This window comes from Scylla paramamosain, chromosome 9, assembly GCF_035594125.1.
Source record: "Scylla paramamosain isolate STU-SP2022 chromosome 9, ASM3559412v1, whole genome shotgun sequence".
Classification (NCBI taxonomy): domain Eukaryota; kingdom Metazoa; phylum Arthropoda; class Malacostraca; order Decapoda; family Portunidae; genus Scylla; species Scylla paramamosain.
The window spans coordinates 25,649,833-25,671,144 of NC_087159.1; the positions used below are offsets into that span (position 1 = coordinate 25,649,833).

A 21,312-nucleotide genomic window follows, 5' to 3' on the forward strand; every position below is an offset into this window, starting at 1 on the left:
GTAGCCCATGGACAGAGCAATATTTCAAAGCTTGGTGTATGTTTCCAGCGTATCCTCAAGTAGGTTTTGAAATATGGTCTTATTAATTTTGGTGTGACCTTAAGTGTTTTTTTTTTTTTATTATATCTTTTATATTTTGGGTAGTGATGTTAGAAGTGAAGTAGTTGTTGTCATTTAGGTTGTTTGGGTTAGCATGAGGATGGGGAAGGATTTGTGTTTTATTGTTGTTTATTTAGTTATTTACTAATTGGTCAGTTGCTGCATCAGTGTTGATCGTCACTGGGGCTTATTCTAAAGACATCACTCCAGATATGTCTGAAAATTTCCTCTTTATTTTCCTCGTCATATATTTTCTGGTTATCTTTAATTAGATATGGTTTTAAAATGGTTGGGTTTCCTTTTAGTTTGTTCATGTTTTGCCAGAATTTCTTGGGATCCTTGTATAAAGAGTTAATTTCTTTGATTTTGTTCTCCCAGTTTCTCTGGTTCTGATCTATGCATTCTTTTATTACAGCTTGCTTCATTGCTTTATGTGTGATGTGTTTAGCATAACTCCATTCATAACTTAAACTATTTTGAATTAACAGTTTATTCCACCATTGTAATTCCTTTATTCTTTGATTATAAATAGTTTTTTTTTATAGTTTTATAGTTTCTTGTGGGAATTTGATTTCTCATCGTGGAAGTTACAGTTGTAGTCCATTCCTTAATAGATTCTTCTAGTGTTTCCTATGACAGTTGAGGGTTTGTGCTGATGTTGCTAGTTTTAAGTTTTACTTCCCTTTTAAATTCATCCCAATTGGTTTTCTTTAGATCGTCTATAGATGGGGAGTCTATAGGTTTAACACAGCTTGTTCTCGTGCTATACATGATAGAGAGGTGGCTCACAAAAGGTACTTAAGCCTTCCATCACCAGAATCTCATGCACTTTATATTTCTGCCCGGAACCATGCCAAGTCTGTTCTTCAACTAGCCAAAAACTCCTTCATTAACAGAAAGTGTCAAAATCTTTCAAGATTTAACTCCCCTCGTGACTTCTGGCATCTAGCCAAAAATATCTCCAATAACTTTGCTTCTTCTTCTTTCCCTCCTTTATTTCAACCAGATGGCACCACTGCTATCACATCTATTTCTAAAGCTAAACTCTTCATTCAAACCTTTGTTAAAAACTCTACCTTGGACGATTCTGGGCTTGTTCCTCCCTCTCCTCCACCCTCTGACTACTTCATGCTACCTATTGAAATTCTTCGCAATGATGTTTTCCATGCCCTCGCTGGCCTAAACCCTCGGAATGCTTATGGACCTGATGGGGTTCCTCCTATTGTTCTCCGAAACTGTGCCTCCGTGCTTGCACCTTGCCAAATCAAATTCTTCCAGCTCTGTCTGTCAACATCTACCTTTCCTTCTTGCTGGAAGTTTGACTACATTCAGCCTGTTCCTAAAAATGGTGACCGTTCTAATCCCTCAAACTACGGTCCTATTGCTTTAATTTCCTACCTACCTAAAGATTTTGAATCTATCCTCAACAGCAAGATTCTTAAACATCTATCTCGTCACAAACTTCTATCTGATCGCCAATATCTGTTCCATCAAGGCCGCTCTACTGATGATCTTCTGGATTTCCTTACTGAGTCTTGGTCATCCTCTTTTAGAGATCTTGGTGAAATTTTTGCTGTTACCTTTGATATATCAAAAGCTTTTGATAGAGTCTGGCACAAAGCTTTGATTTCCAAACTACCCTCCTACAGCTTCTATCCTTCTCTCTGTAACTTCATCTCAAGTTTCCTTTCTGACCGTTCTATTGCTGCTGTGGTAGACGGTCACTGTTCTTCTAAATCTATTAACAGTGGTGTTCCTCATGGTTCTGTTCTGTCACCCACTCTCTTCTTCTTATTAATCAATGACCTTCTAAACCAAACTTCTTGTCCTATCTACTCCTATGCTGATGATACCACCCTGCACTCTTCCACGTCTTTTCATAGACGTCCAACCCTTCAGGAAGTAAACATCTCACGCAGGGAAGCCACAGAACGCCTGACTTCTGATCTTTCTAAAATTTCTGATTGGAGCAAACTTGGTATTGTTTAATGCCTCAAAAACTCAATTCTTCCATCTATCAACTCGACACCACCTTCCAGACAACTATCCTCTCTTCTTCAATGACATTCAACTGTCTCCCTCTTCTACACTGAACATCCTCGGTCTGTAATTTTACTTTTAATCTGAACTGGAAATTTCACATGTCATCTCTAGCTAAAACAGCTTCTATGAAGTTCTGAGACGTCTCCGCCAGTTTTTCTCATCCTCCCAGCTGCTAACTCTGTACAAGGGTCCTATCCGTCTATGTATGGAGTATGCTTCACATGTCGGGGGGTTCCACTCATACCGCTCTTCTAGACAGGGTGGAATCAAAAGGTTTTCGTCTTATCAACTCCTTTCCTCTCATCGCCGCACTGTTGCATCTCTAGCTGTCTTCTGCCACTATTTTCATGCTAACTGCTCTTCTGATCTTGCTAACTGCATGCCTCGCCTCCCCCTGTGGCCTCGCTGCACAAGACTTTCTTCTTTCTCTCACCCCTATTCTGTCCACCTCTCTAATACAAAAGTTAACTAGTATTCTCAATCATTCATCCCTTTCTCTGGTAAACTCTGGAACTCCTTGCCTGCTTCTGTATTTCCACCTTCCTATGACTTGAATTCCTTCAAGAGGGAGGTTTCAAGACACTTATCCTTCAATTTTTGACTACCGCTTTGGACCCTTTTATGGGACTGGGATCTCAATGGGCTTTTTTAAATTTTTTTATTGCTCATGCATAAAAAAAAGAAAAAAGATAAAGCATTACGTGATAAATAAGTGGGAAAGTCAGGTCCTAAGTGTTTTAGTTTATTGTTGTTGATTAACATAACAAGACTTTGCCGACAGTATTGCTTTTCCGTTTGTGTATGGAAGGGAAGTGTTTGTTCAAGTCTCCTATAAGGTATGTTGGAGTGACCTGTGAAGCTACTGAGTGGAAGTCTGTGAATGGTAAATATGATCTGCGTGGGGGAAGGTAGGTAGTGGTAATATATATATATATATATATATATATATATATATATATATATATATATATATATATATATATATATATATATATATATATATATATATATATATATATATATATATATATATATATATATATATATATATCCACGTAGGAAGAGCAAGATTCGCCGCTTTATGAGACAAAGTATACCATGTTTTTTCTTTTTTCTAATTCTTTCCTCATAAAGCTGAATGAAGGAGGTAAAACTTAAAGAAAACGGAAAGTACGACTAGTGCATTTAACACCACAAACTTTCGGAAGATAAAGCTATAGGGAAAACTTTGAAATCGCAGAGACGAGTAAAAAAAGAAAAAGAAAACCCTTATATGTGCGTGCGTACGTGAATGCATTCCATACAGTATGTTAAAAAAGTAGGTGACGGTTTCCTCCCGTCTGTTTTGATTAACCAAGGACAACAGTATTTTCCTCACGTCTTTAAGGTCACTTGGACAGAGAGAGAGAGAGAGAGAGAGAGAGAGAGAGAGAGAGAGAGAGAGAGAGAGAGAGAGAGAGAGAGAGAGAGAGAGAGAGAGAGAGAGAGAGAGAGAGAGAGAGAGAGAGAGAGAGAGAGAGAGAGAGAGAGAGAGAGAGAGAGAGAGAGAGAGAGAGAGAGAGAGAGAGAGAGAGAGAGAGAGAGAGAGAGAGAGAGAGAGAGAGAGAGAGAGAGAGAGGAGGAAAAAATGTGTGTGAAGGAAGGAGGAAGGAGAAAGGAAATGGGAAAGGATGGTAAGGAGGAAAGAGGAAGAGCAGGAGGAAGACATGTATATGAAGGAAGGAGAGAGGGAAAAGTGAAGGAAGGAGTGATAGGAGGTAGAAAGGAAGAGCAGGAAAGAATATGCGTGAAGAAAGAAGGAAGGGGAGAAGGAAGGGAAGAGGGATATAATGCTTAGGAGGAGAGAAGAGAACGAAGGAATGTGCTTGAAAGAAGGAGGGAAGAAAGAGGAAAGGAGAGGAGAGGATGTTTGGGAGGCAGAGAGGAAGAGGAGGAGGAAGGAATGTGCGTTAAGGAAGAAGGGAGAGGAGAGTGAAGGTGGGGAGTGATAGAATGGTTGGGAGGAAGTGTTTGGGAGACGGGAGTGTTACTTCATAGAGGAAGAAAAAGATGGTGTTGAAGGGGAATGGTGAGGGGAGAGCACAGACTGAAAGAAAGTGTGTGTGTGTGTGTGTGTGTGTGTGTGTGTGTGTGTGTGTGTGTGTGTGTGTGTGTGTGCACATAAACATATATACTATGTATTTGTATTCATTTGTTCAGCATCTTCATTGTACTTGTGTATTATGTAGACACACAGCTGTGTATGTGAATGAATGCATGTGTGTAGCCACGTGTGTATGTATGTACGTATGTATGTACGTATGTATGTATGTATGTATGTATGTATGTATGTGTCTATCAGCATGGAGGACGAGGATGAAAACTTCAGAAGTGCCTGGACACGAATTCCAGTGTACAAATTTTCCTTCAGCGAGATAGGCATCACAATCTTGTCCTTGCGCCCCCCCCCTGCTGCTGCCTCCTGCCCTGACCTTCCATTCCACTCCGCGCCCTGACTGTGCCGCCTTTCACTGCCCTTCACTGTTACAATGTATTCTCTCGCACTACTGAGCGCCGCCATGCCTCAGTCGCCCCTTGGAGCACTCAGAGGCGGCTCTCTCAAACCAGTATATTATCTCGATTGCTTTCATCAGCTGTAGTGGAAGTTATTTGTATTTTCATTACGTACTTTCATGATTATAATGATAGTTTTAGTGTTCTTTTCTTTTCTTTTCTTTTCTTTTCTTTTTGTATTCAGTGGGCCTTTTATGTACTTCTTTTTTTGTTGTTCTAAGACAGAGCCGCTCTTACATAATTTTGGGTAATCTTAATGACTGCTCTCTTTGGGGATTGGTATCTTCAGTGAGGCCTTTTTTTTCAGCCTTTTTGTTGCTCCTGCCCAAAGCCTCTCTTACATAAGAAATTTAATAAAGGTTCTGTGTCGTCAGTAAGAAAACAGTCATGAGAACGCGACCAATCATCTCTGTGCCAAAGTGTTTCAAAATGCAGGCCCAGAGCAATAACATAAAACTTCTGTTACCTCGCTCACCTTAGACCAGTCACTGTATGAATCCGCTCTGTTCTTGTGCTGCTGTGTACTAAGTGATTCCTCTTGCAATGAGAGTAACCCACTGTATTATCAAACCTTAGATTGTTTGTTATAAAGAGGAATGAGTAAGTAAAACCATCATTGCATTCAATACTAAACATAGGTACCTAAGAGGAGCTTCAAAACGAAGAGGTTGGGAGACATGTATGGAGACCGAGTGAGGCGTAGGAAGGCTGGGAGAAGTGTGGGGAGATTGAACGAGGCAAAGGATGGCTAGGAAGGAAGGGGCGGCCCACACCCACTATTACCAACACTGCGAGGTCTCGGAGGAGCCGTGGAATCATTTGTAGACGGGAAGAGGAATTGCTGGATGAATCGATGAGATGCAAGCAAGCTCCTCTCACCCGGAAGTGATGATGAACCAGCCTTGAGAGAGGTGTTGATGTCATTATGGGAGGCATCGCTCATCACTAACAGCCTCGTAACGGTCACTCGGTGTGATACTGTTTGTTCTGTTTGTTTGTTTTGTGTTCTTCCTCCTTTGTATGTTCCTTTGTATTCCTTTGCGTTTATTTGTGTTACCTGTTGAGCAGTGTAGTTTTATAATTTCTATTTGATGTTTATTTCCCGTAGATTTTTAAGTATATCCTATGTAACTGAGTGTTATATCGTGCCTCGGCAGTCTGTCCCGCAACACTGTGTCTGAAACCATGCATGCCGAATACGTGAATACTGATCACTGCTAATATATACAGGTAGCACTGGAGAATATCAATATATATATATATATATATATATATATATATATATATATATATATATATATATATATATATATATATATATATATATATATATATATATATATATATATATATATATATATATATATATATATATATATAATCAATTCTGAATTCAAAATAATAACTGCTGCTGCAGAAATGTGTGTATTACTAATTGTCATAAGCATTCCTAAAACGTACCAGACAGTGTTGATGCGCAGGTGGCCAGAGTACGATGATGACAAAAGCTGCTCCTCCCGTTACGTGTCCTTTATCCCTCGCCCTACTGTATGTAATTATCTTGGAGCGTATTCTCAAACGTTCTGGCGTCTTGTCTCTCCTCTTAACAGGCTTTAGTGAAGCTCTGGGGTTTACGAGGGTGTTTCATGATTCCAATGAGAGTTTAATAAGTATTCTACATAATCAATGGGTGAAAACAACCATGAGAGCTCGACTATCAATATTACAAGGGCGTTCCATGATTCCAGTGACAGTTAAACAAGACGTATTCCGCACCGTTAATGTGTGAAAACGGTCATGAGAGCTCTTTTTAACAAATACTAACAAATACACTGTCAGTTGCGTTCCTGCCATAAACTATAGCACCATTGTCATGCACGGCCGAGTGATGCCTGGAAAGGAAAAGTATGATCAGCTGAGTCCCAGAGAATGAGCAGGAGAGGTTGATTCTAGCGATGAAATAATTTTGTTCTCAGTGTAGATGTGAAGGCAGGTGGAGGGCCGTATGTGTGCTGGTCCTGGAGAGTGCAGACGTATGGGTTGCCAATGGAGGAACACGAGGTCTTGTCCTTCCACTTTCACAGGATCTGCTCCACCAACTAAGCGAGGATATGAATATGCAGGCGGCAGACGTAGAGAAAATCGAGGCTTTCTAAACCAAACTGCAGAACTGTCACAGATTTTCCAGGAAACAGCACACCAGCAAGGCCCTGTGCTCTGAAACACTCCGGGCTCTCATAGGGACTGTTGTTTAAGATTGCCTTCGTATGGACATGAGCCTTTTGCCGAGTTACGGACCATTGTCATAAGAGCTGTTCCCAGAGGCTACAAAGATCATTAGCCAGGTTCTCATAAGTGTTTTTTTTTTTTTCTTTGACTATACAGAATCCTTGTTCAACTATCACTACTCAGGAAAGAACTCTTGAAAACCCCAGTAACATCCCACTAGAAGTTTTTAAATGTACAGTAATAGATGTGACCACGTAACGTTTGAGAATGCCGTCCCAGCGAATGAAAAAAAAAAAAAAAAACATAAGAACGTAAGAAAACTAGGGAAGAAGCAAGAAGCCATCAAGCCTACACGTGGCGGTTTCTGCATAAAACATGTCTATCTGTTTCCATCTATCATCAATCATCCTACAAAAAAACAGCTAACTTCTCGAGTTTTGTGAAATTAGATTTATTTATTTATTTTTATTTTTTTTTATGTAGGAAGGACACTGGCCAAGGGCAACAAAAATCCAATAAAAAATTATGCCCACTGAAATGCCAGTCCCATAAAAAGGGTCAAAGCACTGGTCAAAAATTGATGAATAAATGTCTTGAAACCTCCCTCTTGAAGGAATTCAAGTCATAGGAAGGTGGAAATACAGAAGCAGGCAGGGAGTTCAGAGTGTACCAGAGAAAGGAATGAATGATTGAGAATACTGGTTAACTCTTGCGTTAGAGAGGTGGACAGAATAGGGGTGAGAGAAAGAAGAAAGTCTTGTGCAGCGAGGCCGCGGGAGGAGGGGAGGCATGCAGTTAGCAAGATCAGAAGAGCAGTTAGCATGAAAATAGCGGTAGAAGACAGCTAGATATGCAACATTGCGGCGGTGAGAGAGAGGCTGAAGACAGTCAGTTAGAGGAGAGGAGTTGATGAGACGAAAAAGCTTTTGATTCCACCCTGTCTAGAAGAGCAGTATGAGTGGAACCCCCCCAGACATGTGAAGCATACTCCATACATGGACGGATAAGGCCCTTGTACAGAGTTAGCAGCTGGGGGGGGGATGAGAAAAACTGGCGGAGACGTCTCAGAACACTTAACTTCATAGAAGCTGTTTTAGTTAGAGATGAGATGTGAAGTTTCCAGTTCAGATTATAAGTAAAGGACAGACCGAGGATGTTCAGTGTAGAAGAGGGGAACAGTTAAGTGTCATTGAAGAAGAGGGGATAGTTGTCTGGAAGGTTGTGTCGAGTTGATAGATGGAGGAATTGAGTTTTTGAGGCATTGAACAATACCAAGTTTGCTCTGCCCCAATCAGAAATTTTAGAAAGATCAGAAGTCAAGTGTTCTGTGGCTTCTGTGAAATGTTTACCTCCTGAAGGGTTGGACGTCTATGAAAAGACGTGGAAAAGTGCAGGGTGGTATCATCAGCGTAGGAGTGGATAGGACAAGATTAAGTACCGCACTTCAGGATGTATTTGTAACTCCTTTACTTCGTAATTTTGTTTTCTATGACACAAACGTGAACCTTGCATTGCGCGGTCACTCATGTACAAAGACTTGTTAAGATTTTGTCCGAATATGAAATGTAACTCGTGGAACATTGTGAAAACCTGAACGCAGTCATATACTAGCAGTCGGCAAGCCTGAATCTCTTATGGTACTGTTCAGATAAGGATTCGAAGCTTCATATCTGCTGCTGATGAGATAATGGCTAAAGCAACGGACTGTTACGACGCATGAGGTGTGAGGAGTATCGAAGTGCTACCAAACGTTCCCATGACACACGGCAGACAGCACCGTAAGCTTAACCCTTTACCACATGTTTTAACTAAAATTCATGACACGACTTTGTGACCATACATACACATTACAAGACTCGTGTCATTTCCTTTGAGTAGTCCATGTTATCTGGGGAGCAGCCCACAGGAACACTAGTATTGCCTTAGGGAACCTCTCTTTCTTATGCTCCGTGGAGCATAGCGACGTGTGCGTGCGTCCCTGGAAGCAGCAAGGTGGCCGTGATTGAGAGGCAGCGGGCTGTGGTTTCTTCCCTTTCTCCTTGCTCTTAATCTTGACATACGCAATCTGCTCTGGCCGACGCTTAAACTCACGTGAGAAAATAAAATCACGTGAGGACTTTCAATCTCAGCTATTTCTTATTAGGTCTCTTTGTGACTCAAATAACAATTAAAGAAAGTACTGAGGCGCAGGCAATAAGACTAGCAAGTGAGTTGAATGAGTGAAGAGTAATTCCAGTTGTAAAAATAGAAGTGAAAGGTGCGTTAGGAAACTGTGGCTTTTTATGGTAATGCTCGTCATTCGGCGGAGTCAAGGAAACTCAAACTTGCTCTTGGAATACACACACACACAGACACACACACACACACACACACACACACACACTGAAAAATAAATAAATAGATAAATTAAATAAAATAGATAATAATAGTAGAATAAATTAATAGACAGATCAATAAGTAAATAAAAATTAAATAAGATAATATCGAATTTAATAGAAATTAATAATTATAATAATAATAGAAAATGAAAATGAATAGATGGATAAATAAGTAAATAAATTAACAAATAAATAGATATAATATAAAAAACAGACTAACAGACAGACAGGCAGACGGACAGACAGACAGACAGACAGATAAATAAATAAATCAATTAATTAATAACAAGGCGACTCCAAAAGACCACCTAACCTAACCTAACCTAACCTAACCTAACCTAACCTAACCTAACCTAACCTAACGCAACGTAATCAAATGTAAACTAAGCTACACACGAGACAGCTTCTGAGGCCCCAACACCCAGGATCTGCCATCATCATCATCATCATCATCATCATCATCGTCATCATCATCGTCGCTCGTAAAATCTATAAACATTCTTTTGACACGCTCCATGATGTCTGTGTGTTCTTCTCATTCATAATCCTAATTGAGAACCACCTTAAACTAAACACACACACACACACACACACACACACACACACACACAGGCCAGACACGCAAACAGGCGCCGGGACTTCTAAAAAAAAAAAAAAAAAGACGGAGAAAAAATAAGAAACAGAAAGTGCTTATCAACTAAGGCGGATTTCCTTTGCTTATAAAAATAGTGATTGAGAGAGAGAGAGAGAGAGAGAGAGAGAGTACTTGTGATCATGATATTGTAGGAAACTTTCTGTCAGTGAACACGAAGGCTAAACATTATATCATTCATAACCCAGCCATCCCTAGCACCCTTTCTGAGTCACCTGCGTCCTGCTCTCTCATTGGTTTGCGTGTGTATTCATCTCCTTATCTGTGCAGGCAGAGAAGGACTGGACCTAATATATGACTAGAAAAATAAGAAGATACGTGATGCTGACGTATGAATGGTGACTTTGATGAGGTGGTGGTGGTAGTGGTGATGGTAGTGGTGGTGGTGTAGGTGGCGGTGTTGGTGGTAGTAGTGGTGGTAGTCGTAGTAATAGTAGTAATAACATTAATGGTAACACCAACAGCAACATTAACAACAACAACAACAATAATAATAACTAACGATGATTATTATAAGCACTCTCTCTCTCTCTCTCTCTCTCTCTCTCTCTCTCTCTCTCTCTCTCTCTCTCTCTCTCTCTCTCTCTCTCTCTCTCTTCACCGCTTTCACTCTCCCCTCACTTCCTCACTCCCTCCACTCTCCCTTCCTCCCTTGACCTTGCTCACCTTACAACGCACTGCAACTTTTCCTCCATGCATTCCTTTCCTTGAATAAGAATTACTTCAACACTTTTATTTATTTATTTATTTATTCATTTATTTACTTATTCATTTTTTAATATTTTTTAGTCTCAAAATTTTAGGAGACATCAAACTGCGTAACTCAAATACTCGATCGACAGTGATAAATATAACTAATTGTTAATAGGATAGTCAATTGATGGTTGGTAATGAGACGATATGGATTCTCAAAAGACGAATATATAATTGGAGATGATAGGTGGGTACTGACTAGCATGCTTTATACAGGGACTGCCACGCGTTGGCCTGATGGCTTCTTGCAGCTTCCCTTGTGTTCGTACGTTTTTATGTTTTGTAAATGGTGACAAAAATGTGCGTATAAGTGGTAACAGAATATATGTAGATTTTAATAGTCTGTAGATGTTAGTAGAAATATTTGTAGACAAGAGCATGATACAATAAGGAAAGCTTTAAGAAGCCGCCAGTCCTACACGTGGCAGTCCCTGTATTAAACATATCTACCTTTTTCCACCATTCATTTCTACCGGTAAATTTCTCCGATCTTTTAAAGTTCCCTATTGACTCACGTGCAATCATTTACGTTTCACATATATTCTTTACCACTTGGGTACTGAAGAGAACATTAATCAGTACTAACATTGATATTTCGCCGATACGTGACAGTCCCTGGAGGTAAACAGAAAATGAAGTGCTGGCAGAGTATCTAGGTGACTCTTTTATCTGCACGTCATCGTGAGTGGGAGTTTGTCGAGCCAGAGGTAGGAGTGTCGCAGGGCCGCCGGAAGCAGCAAAGTGAAGGTGCGCGAACATGATAAGCCCTGGAAACCATGAAAATCGCACACACAATCATCTGCGCCTCGAGATTCGCTACTTCCTCGCTGGAGTACACACACACACACACACATTCGTCCCTCTACCCCCTGTTCCTCCTCCTCCCGAAGGCCCCACCTTGCGAATAGAGACACCCTTCGAAACTTGATATGAGACGACCTCTCCTTCCCCCCCTCCCCTCACGTGGTTAGTGAAGCGAATACCAATGGTGCTGAATCCTTGGAACTGCGTTGTGGTGTTTAGCTCGCGGTGTGTCGATGTGTGGTGACAACAGTTGAGTTTGTCAAGGGTTGGGGCGCTGGATGATTAAGTTTGCTTGTTTAGGTCTGTTTAACAACCAATGGGCTGTTGTGTAGTATATATACGTAAGTTTTTGTTATGGTGTTATTAGAAAGGGAAGTATGCATACTGAAATCTTCCAAATTGTCAGTGCATTGTTACTTAGTTGCAGTTAGTTGCAGTTGGTAAAGTTTTGTTTGTTGTGCGTTGCTGTGATGTGCGGTTAGTGTTGTTGTTTAGATATAGTTAGTTAGGTATAGTTAGTTACGTGTAGTTAATATGGTGCTGCTCATTGAGTGCGATAGTCTTCCAAATTGTCAATAAATTAAAGTAGTTAGAAGTAGTTGGATTTTAGTTAAGTGTTGTTGCTTAAGTGCAGTTACTTGAGTGCAAGTCTTCAATAAACTGTAGATTGGTCAGAAGCAGCTGGATGTAGTTAAATGTAGTGACTTAAGTCGTGTTAGTTGTAAAATTGTACTCGGAAGTTCTCTTAAACTACCAAAGCATTATAGCCAACGAACTACGAACAGGCGCCAAGTTGTTGCAGGCACCCTACACACCGCCCTCTCCTCCCTCACTTCCCCTCTCGCGGCAGCCCAGACCGACACCCCTGAGTAATTCTTGGTCACAGGCGAGGCGGTGGGTGGGAAGTCCCTCTCTATATAAGGTAGAGGCGTGAGATTCCCTTCTTACTTGGTGCTTGGACAGCTTCCGGCATCGTGCACCTCCTGGGATAGAGTGGAAATCCCTCGCCTCCTAAGGTACTCCTGCGTGGGTGGTGGGGCGGTGGGGTGGTGTGATTGTGAGGTGCTGGGGTAGTTGAATTGTGGAGCGGTGGAGTGGATGGGTGGTGGAGTGGTGTAGAGTGACGGAGTGGTGTGGTAGGGTGGATGCTTGGGTGGATGGGTGGTGAAGTGGTGGTGTGGGTGAGTGGTAGTATTATTGTATATGTATATGTATGTATATGTATATGTATATGGTGTGCGGTCAAGTACTGTACATAGCAACAGGTGTTTTATTTAGCGAGGAAAAAACTGCTTTACTTCCTTAGAATTAAAAGTGTTTGTAATTAGAACGTAAGGAAATAAAGCAAGGTACAGGAAGCCGGTGACCCTAGGCGTGGCAGTCCCTACATGAAACTTACCTGCCTATTTCCACCTATCATCTCCATCCAAAAAACCTGCCTAATCTTCTTTTAAAGTTCCCTAGTAACTCGGCACGAACAACCTGGTTACTGAGTTCATTCCATTCATCTACCACTATCTGAGAACCAATTCCTTCTTCCTTTTTAAAAATCGAACTTTATCAAGCTCGAACTCATTATCTCTTGTCCTATCCTGATAATTGACCCTGGGAATTTTGTTTATATCACCTTCATTATATCCCCTATACCATTTAAACACCTCCATCAGATCCGACTCTAAACCTGCGCCTATTTAAGGAATGCACAGTCCCTTCCACTTCCACGTTCATCACTTAGTATTGTCAGTGTGTGAATCGCCTGCCGTGAACCGCCCTGCCCAATTCGACTCACATCCGACACACCCCCCCAGGCAGCAGGAGTAAGCGGGAGGGTGCCGGAGAGATTGATGTGATTTGTTTCGGATACATGTCGAGGCAGGCGGTTCACACACTGGCAACGTTAAGTGAAGTGAAGAGGACTGTACAGTACCCCAAAATTATCTTTAAATAATAAGAGGTCTACATTCTGACGCAGTGGACGACATTATCTGACATGTTTGGTGATTATGGTGGCAACAGTCGGCAGCCCTGCATACTAGGGATGGCTGCGTACATTATGACCTGAATATTAGATCGGCATAGCAGCATCACACCAAGCCGCTGGACCACTGCCACCTACAATCTCAAGCTCCTCTGGTCTCCTTGCCTCTGCCTCCCCCGCGCACAGCAACAGGCCAGCAAGGGTTGAGGTGATCGGACTGGGAACTCCCCTCGCCTGTATTTTTATTTCCTAGTGAGACATTGCATTGTGTTCATATCTTGGGGCTTCCATTTTAGGGGATCGCAATCTGGTGTGTATGTAGAAAGATAGGTGTGGTGCTTGGTGTGAATGTCTTGCGAGGGGGTTACCATGCTTCTGTCTCCCTGCCTCTGTCGCTTTGTGTCTGTAGTTTTGTCTCTCTCTCTCTCTCTCTCTCTCTCTCTCTCTCTCTCTCTCTCTCTCTCTCTCTCTCTCTCTCTCTCTCTCTCTCTCAACAGACCTTTCTCAACAGACCTTAAAAACTACAAAATTACTTACTTCTCTGGCTAAAAATATCATGAACATTTATAAGTTTCTATGTATATACCTATAATAAAAAAAATAACTCAAATCAAATTTCATTATTTACAAAACTAATCATACGACCTTTAAAACAACGTGAGCAATTTCTTACACATTACATTTACATTAAGTAATATGACTGAAAGCATTCTCCACTGTGTTAAATGCACATCAAACTCTCAAATGTCGAGTTACTGAACAGATCACCACATCACCCTCTGGATCGAGCCACACACACACACACACACACACACACACACACACACACACACACACACACACACACACACACACAAACAAACATTTCTATCACACATGTCCTTCACTTGTCTTCTTCCTCCGTTCGTCAAGACACACACAACATAACTTCACGAGCTCCATTGCCAACCAGGGTGAGGGGAGTTCCTAATCAGTCACTTGCATGCAGATGCTTTCCTCGTTTTCTTTGCTCTAAGGTCAGCTGAAAGTATGCATCGGACCTTGCCTTGTGGGACGCCGCGGTGCATCCCAACACTCAAGGCTCTCCAGTTCTCGATCCTTGTGTCTCCCGTGTCCTTTTGTGACCACTATTAAATACAGGAATAAGAAGTTGTCCTTGGGAGTAAAAAAAAAAAAAAGTATTCGTATAGTTCTTATTGCTGTTCCTCCTCCCATCTCAAGTGTAGAATAGATACAGGGATAGAAATTCGACTTTAACGGGTAAAAACAAAGATAAACGAATTTCTCTTTCTTCTTATTGCCATTCCGTCTCCTTTCCTAAGTGTAGATTAGATGGAAGTTTTTGAAAAAGTCAACTTTGAGAGATAAATATAAAAAAAAACGTCTTCTTCTTCTTCTTCTTGCTATTCCTTGTCCTTTCCTAAGTGTAGACTAAATAGAATAAAAAAAAAAGTCCTTGAAGGATGAAAATGGAAAAGAAAGACGCATTTGCATTCTTCTTATTATTCTTCCTCCTTCCTTCACTGGCGTAGATCAGATACATGGATACAAAACTATCTTGAGAATAAAAAAATAAAGAGGTAAAAGAAAGATAGACATGTATTCATATTCTTATTGCTATTCTTCTTACCTTCCTAAGAGATGTTTTTTTTTCCTTGAGTGTCTTGTAGTGAGTGGAGTTTAATCTCTGGCACCATCTCGTCTGGCTGTCCTTACTTTCCTAGTCTTTTTTGTTTTACCTCACTGCTCGAATGAATTTTGTTTTGTGTTCCTTGCACTGGCTGGGTACATAGATTCATGAAGGAAGAGGAGGAGGAGGAGGAGGAGGATAACGAACAGAAAAAGAAGTAAGAGGTGGATAAAGATGAGAAAATGATGTTGGTGGTAATGATGATGATGATAGTGGTTGTTTACACCATACAAAAAATTGGTACAAAAAACAACAACAGTAATAACAATAACAATAGCAATAATAGTCGTAGCAATAATAATAATAATAGTAATAATAATAATAATAATAATAATAATAATAATAATAATAATAATAACAATAATAGCAATAATAACAATAATTCATCGCATCGTTTCGTCTGATCAAGTAAATTATTCATGCTTCAGGTTTTATTCTTGTTTTTCTTCTTGTTTCGTAGCAGTTGATTATTTTATTCTGTTCTACGTACTAAATAATGAGTAGGGAGGTTAATTCATATATTTTCCAAGTAACATCCGGAAGTATTTCGTCTGATTAGCAGATAAATTGTTCCTATTTTATCATTTTTACTGCTATCCCTTAATTGCTGATTACTTTACTTGTATTTTAATTTATATATCTCTAGTAATTTTCAGCAGCATTTTCTCTGATTAGGAGATATAAAATTAATTTTCTATTTCTTGTTTCTTTTTTTTTCTATCTCCCTCTCGCTTTTCTAAATGTCAATCATTTCACTTGTATTTTGTGCACTAATTGGGTACATTAATGAATGAATTGAAAAAAAAAAAAAATCCTGCAGTATCTCGTTTGATTAAGAAGTAAAATACTCCTATTAATTCTTCTTACTCTTCCTTTTTCATAATCGTTGTTTGCATTCCTATGAGTGACTGGCAGGGCAGACACGAACATATCACACATATGCTAAAGCATCTCGTCTAATTAAAGTTTCCCTCCTGAGTCAGATGCTGCAGCGGGCGTGCGTGGTACTGGCCGTGGTGGTGGTGGTGGTCGTGAGTCAGGCGGCAGCAGGGCCCCACTACAACGTGTACAAGAATGATGACTGTTCCACCACCATCCTGTACACCACCACCAAGGGAGAAGTAAGTTTTCCGTCCCAGAGCCTCACTTAACAGACTCATTCATATTCCGCACCGCGCCTTCGCTACTTTTCAAAGGCTCTAGTTGAAGCTATACAGATTTTTAAGGGCATTTTTTTTTTTTTTTTTTATGATTCAAGTGACAAATTAACAATATTTCTTCACTATTTAAAGAACAGTCTTGGGAATCCGGCTAATCATCTCAGTGACCTTTGAAAACAGTCGTGGTGGGAGAGCAAAGGGTTTCTGAACATGGGGCTTCATCTCAGACACGTGTTGTTAGGCTCTCGTGAGGACAGCTTTCAAAGGCCGCAGAGATGATGAATCTGGTCCTTGTGGGTGTTATTTCTCAACATTTCTCCATTTTCCTTATTGTTGGTGAGGGATCGTTGTTAAATCATCATTAAAATTGTACATACTTGAAAAAAAAAAAAATCATCACAACTTAATAAAAGTAGTCGAGATAAGGCCCCGCACTAAACAATTAGCAACAAAACATGATGATTTAAATAAAAAGACCTAAATACATGCAAATTTAGCTCCACACAGGACAGTCGTCTCAGCGCACTAATAATATCACAAGGACTGTTTTCAAAGGCCGCTGAGATGATTGATCCTGTTCTTAAGGATGACTGGTTTTCCCTGTTAGTGAAGAGTCCTTGTTAAACCATCACTAATGTTCACTCTATTGAAAATACAACAAGTGTGCATAATCTTTAAACTCACCCTGCCGTTGCTGTTCCCTTGATCTTTCACCATCCCGCACGGACATACTGGTCATTCTTGCTTCTCCCACAGACGACCAAAACGGTTCACCAGGCGCGGTACGTCATCACCTCCACTAAGACGGTGACGGAGACCACGCTCGGCGACTACCACCACTACGGGCACGTGCACACCAAGACCGTGACGGAGGAATGCGACGATCGCACCTACACCAAGTACGTGCTGAAGCCTGTGACGGTGACGGAGAGCATCACGAAGTTCGAGGACAAGGAGAAGACTGTGACGCACCTGAAGGAGACCACGCAGACGATCACCAAGACGCATTGTGGTTACGGCTACCGGCACTACTGAAGGAGGCGCTGACGGGGATGTGTGTCTCAGTCTGGGATGGGTTACTGTGTTGTATTTAACCTTTTGATTCAACGTAAGAGTATAAGGATCTAAGAAAACAAGAGAAGCTGCACTACTGAAGAAGGTGCTGAAGAGAAAGTGTGTGTGAGTCTGGAATGCTTTGCTGTGTGGTATTTAACTTAATATATTTATATTTTGATTGAATATAAGGATGTAAGAACCTACGAAAACTAGGGAAGTAGCAAGACACCATCAAGTCTACACGTGGCAGTCCATGTGGAAAACATTCCTAATTATTTCTACCAATCATTCTCATCCATAACTTTGTCTGATCTTTTAAAGCCCAGTGATCACTCTGAACTAATAACCTGATTGATTACGGAGTCTATTCCATCCATATACCACTTTATTTGAGAACTAGTTTCTTCCTATCTCTTTCCTAAATTTAACTTTATCAAGCTTCTTACTTCATCTGAGGAACTCTACGGAATTCTGCTGAACAAAAGTAAAGCCGCGCACTATGAGATTTCAAGCACTCGATCACTCCTTTCGCTAACGTTGCTGGCCTTTAAAAATGTATCATGAACTTGCACCACAGCATTTCATCAACAGATCGAAAGGTCAGTCTGTCTAGCGATCCACACAAGGACCTAACCTAACACGTCAACTCTTCTGGCGACCCTCACGAAGGTTCTGTTACGGTGTTAGTGAAAGCATCGCCTCACACCACACTCACAACACATCTCCGCAGCCTCTCATCTTCATTACCTCAACACACCTGCTTCTCAGCTCCTCATCTTGTCTACCTCAATAATTGCTGCATGCTTCCTCTCCTCTCCCTTTCCTTTTAAGCTTGAAAGGAAGCCATATAGCAATGAAAGTGCGTAATCCTGTAGATTCAAGGAAATACTAACAGTAATTCAGGATTATGATGCTGTGAGCTTAAGAAAATTAATTGGTTGATTAATTGATTGACTACCTGATTGATTGGTTTAAGAAATGCAACAATAAAGTGTAGGTTCTGGGAAGTGTTAACAGTAAGTCTTGATTATATGATGTTACAAACACAGGAAAATTGATTGGTTGATTAATTGTTTGACTGATTGATTAATTGATTGATTAATTTTAGTAACACAGCAACAATGTATACATTTATCCCTTTCACTGCGAAATCCAACAATTCACTGAACTAAAAGTAAATGTATAGAATCTTTATAAGCATCTACAAGAAAGAAGGAGATAGAAAAAAATACATTTTATAATTTTGGAGATGTCTCAAAACAATTAGCAATTACGAAAAAAATATTCAAATAGCAGTGAGATGGCTAAGGAACTCCAAAGTAAACTTACTGATTAATGAACTGATTGACTGTTTGATTGATGGCTTAGTTTTTGTAACACAGTGACAAGGTTTCACTACGCCGCAATTCAAGGAGAAGCTGATAAAGAATACTGAGAGCAGCTCACCAGGAACTCACTGCGGGTTCAAGGACAGAGAAGGACAGAGGGAAGGAGGAAAGAAAAATCACATTATGATCATCTTCCGTAAGTTCTGCGAAGAAGGCAAGGACATCGTGGACACAGAGGCAGAACATCATCACTTACACATGAAGGAATATATGAATGTAACGTAAGATAATAAGGGAAGCTGCAAGAAGCTATAAGGCCTACACGTGTGGTCAAGGAGAGAACAGGGAAAGACACGAGCAAAAATAGGGAAGCTATGCATGATTTTAAGGATTCCAGATGGACAAGACAAGATGAAAATGGTATAGAAGCATCATCGCCAAAAATCAAGCAGGGTAACACAAGGCAGTTCCTGTTTTACACGTGGCAATCCTTGAATGAGTTGCTGCCTTTTTACTCGAGAGATAGACAGAGTGAGAGACGGAATGGGGAACGAAGAGAGTTGGAGGGAAGACAAGAGAGTAAAAATAGACAGGAAAAAACTGTGAAAAAGTAAAAGTATAGCTGCTAAATCTGGCTGCATGCCACAATTGTGTAAGATAAGATACACGTATACAACAAGTATGTTAAGTGACTGAAATGATGAATTATTGATAATGTTGATAATGGAGTTTTAATCCTTCCCTTGATATTAAAAGAAGTAAGAAACAAAACTTGTAGAAAATAACCAGATAATAGTGCTTTAGGCTGCGGAGCAACATAAAGGACCTTTCCCCAGCGGCTGAGGGATTATAATTTTTTAGACGATTCTGCTGGAAGTTTCCAACTGTGTCGCTGCTGCCCCTTCCCCCATACCCAGGACCCTCCCCTACTACCAGCCATCACGTCAAGTGTCGCACCGCCGTGATGGTTGAGGCGAGTGACATGTTGCTATGAATGACTGTGTTTTCAATATGTGGAGCTTTATCTGCATTCTGATCACACTGTCGTGTTCATGAGAGTTTTTCCTACTTAATGTAATGTTACAAAGTGATTCGAGCTCAATCTGGAGTGATGAGCCGATAGTTGCGCGAGTTGCGAGGCAGAAACCTTCGCTCACATGCTGATAAATAGAAATATGCAAAATACGGCAAAGAGGTGGGTCTGACGAAGAAATGTCATAAAATAAGAAAGATGCGCCGTCAAAAGTTACATGTGAACATGACTTTCTGAGACTGAAATCGCAAATTTTATATGCGATGGATACCAAAAGGTGCTCCTGGCCCAATTATCATTGTGCCCTCCAGGGGCCAGGCGGGGTGGTGCTGCAGAGATCTGCGGTAACATAATTAGAGCCCCCTCCTTCTCTCTGTGCTTTGAGAATAAGAATGATAATAATGACAAATTAAATATAATAACCAGGTCAGCATTCAATGATTAATTGTTGAAAATAGCGAGCATAAGTAAAAACATGACAAATTAAATATAGTAGTAAAACTGACAAATTAAATATAATAATAAACAAGCAAGACAATCACTTGGTTCATAACACGTATAATGAATAAATATTCTTTAAAATCAATCACCACACGTTATATCACACTTTAAGAATACCAATAAAAAAAAAAAGTAAGAAAAAATAGGAAGTAAAAAGTCGAGTAACAAAAAAGTTTCATATTTCTTCCCAAAACACGAGAGCGGGGGTGGTGACAAGACCAGGAAGCGCCATTGTTGCCAACGAGCGGAAAGAAACACAGGCAGGCACCGTGTCTGCCGCTGCTCCTTCCTTATTATCCCTTGCTTTCCTTCTGATCCGCTTTTTTTTCTATCCAGTCTTCAGAAATGGAACTCCACAAATGTATGTTCTTGATACAAAACAAAATGGTGAATCAAAAAGAGAAAAACGTTTTTACTTATGTCTGTTATTCATTTTTTTTTTTTTTTGTTCCTCTTCACTTCTCTTTAAAAATGTTAGAAAATAAAACCTTGAAAATATGAATTCTTAAAACAACGCATGGCTGTGCATTAAAAGAGAAAGACATTTTCATTTATTTACTCATTATTTATTTTTTCCTCGTTTCGCTTCTGCAGAGCCACTTCTCGAAAAAGAAAATAAGATAGTCTTTAAAAGTCAAATTTTACAAATGAAAGCTCTAAAAAACATCACAAGACGGTAAATGAAAAAGGGAAACATTCTTTTATTTATCTATTATTTATCTATTTGTATAATTCATCTACATACTTATCTATTATTTATCTATTCATTATTCATCTCTCCCTGTTCCGGCTCTGTAAATTAATTCCCTCTAAAAAAACAAGTCTGTTTAAATTAAAACCTTTGATGTTGACGGTGACGGTGACGGTGATCTAACAACCCGAGGCGCGCCAGGACCAGGAAGCGCCCTCTGTTACTAATGAGCGGAAAGGACCCGAGGCAAGCACCGTGGCTGTTACTTCGCTCAAGGCCAGACTGGGAATCAGATTCTGAAGCACCTCTGCGCCGCACATCCACTACATTCACAAACCTCTAGTTGAAATTACTCGGGTTTCTG

The 21,312-nt window shown here is 40.3% G+C and overlaps 1 protein-coding gene across 3 annotated transcripts; it reads left to right on the forward strand.

Annotated features, from left to right (window-relative positions):
- The first annotated feature begins 8,645 nt into the window (after window positions 1–8,645).
- LOC135103752 (uncharacterized) lies at window positions 8,646–18,517 on the forward strand. 3 transcript variants are annotated; one of them, XM_064010450.1, is made up of 3 exons: window positions 8,646–8,702; window positions 16,163–16,300; window positions 17,096–18,517. In XM_064010450.1, exons 2-3 carry the CDS (start codon window positions 16,163–16,165, stop codon window positions 17,372–17,374), a joined length of 417 nt encoding a protein of 138 aa, XP_063866520.1. In that variant the 5' UTR covers window positions 8,646–8,702; the 3' UTR covers window positions 17,375–18,517. The 3 variants fall into 3 exon arrangements, with proteins under 3 accessions (XP_063866520.1, XP_063866518.1, XP_063866519.1); XM_064010448.1 differs by lacking the exon at window positions 8,646–8,702 and adding an exon at window positions 12,332–12,527; XM_064010449.1 differs by lacking the exon at window positions 8,646–8,702 and adding an exon at window positions 13,384–13,741.
- Window positions 18,518–21,312: the final 2,795 nt, after the last annotated feature.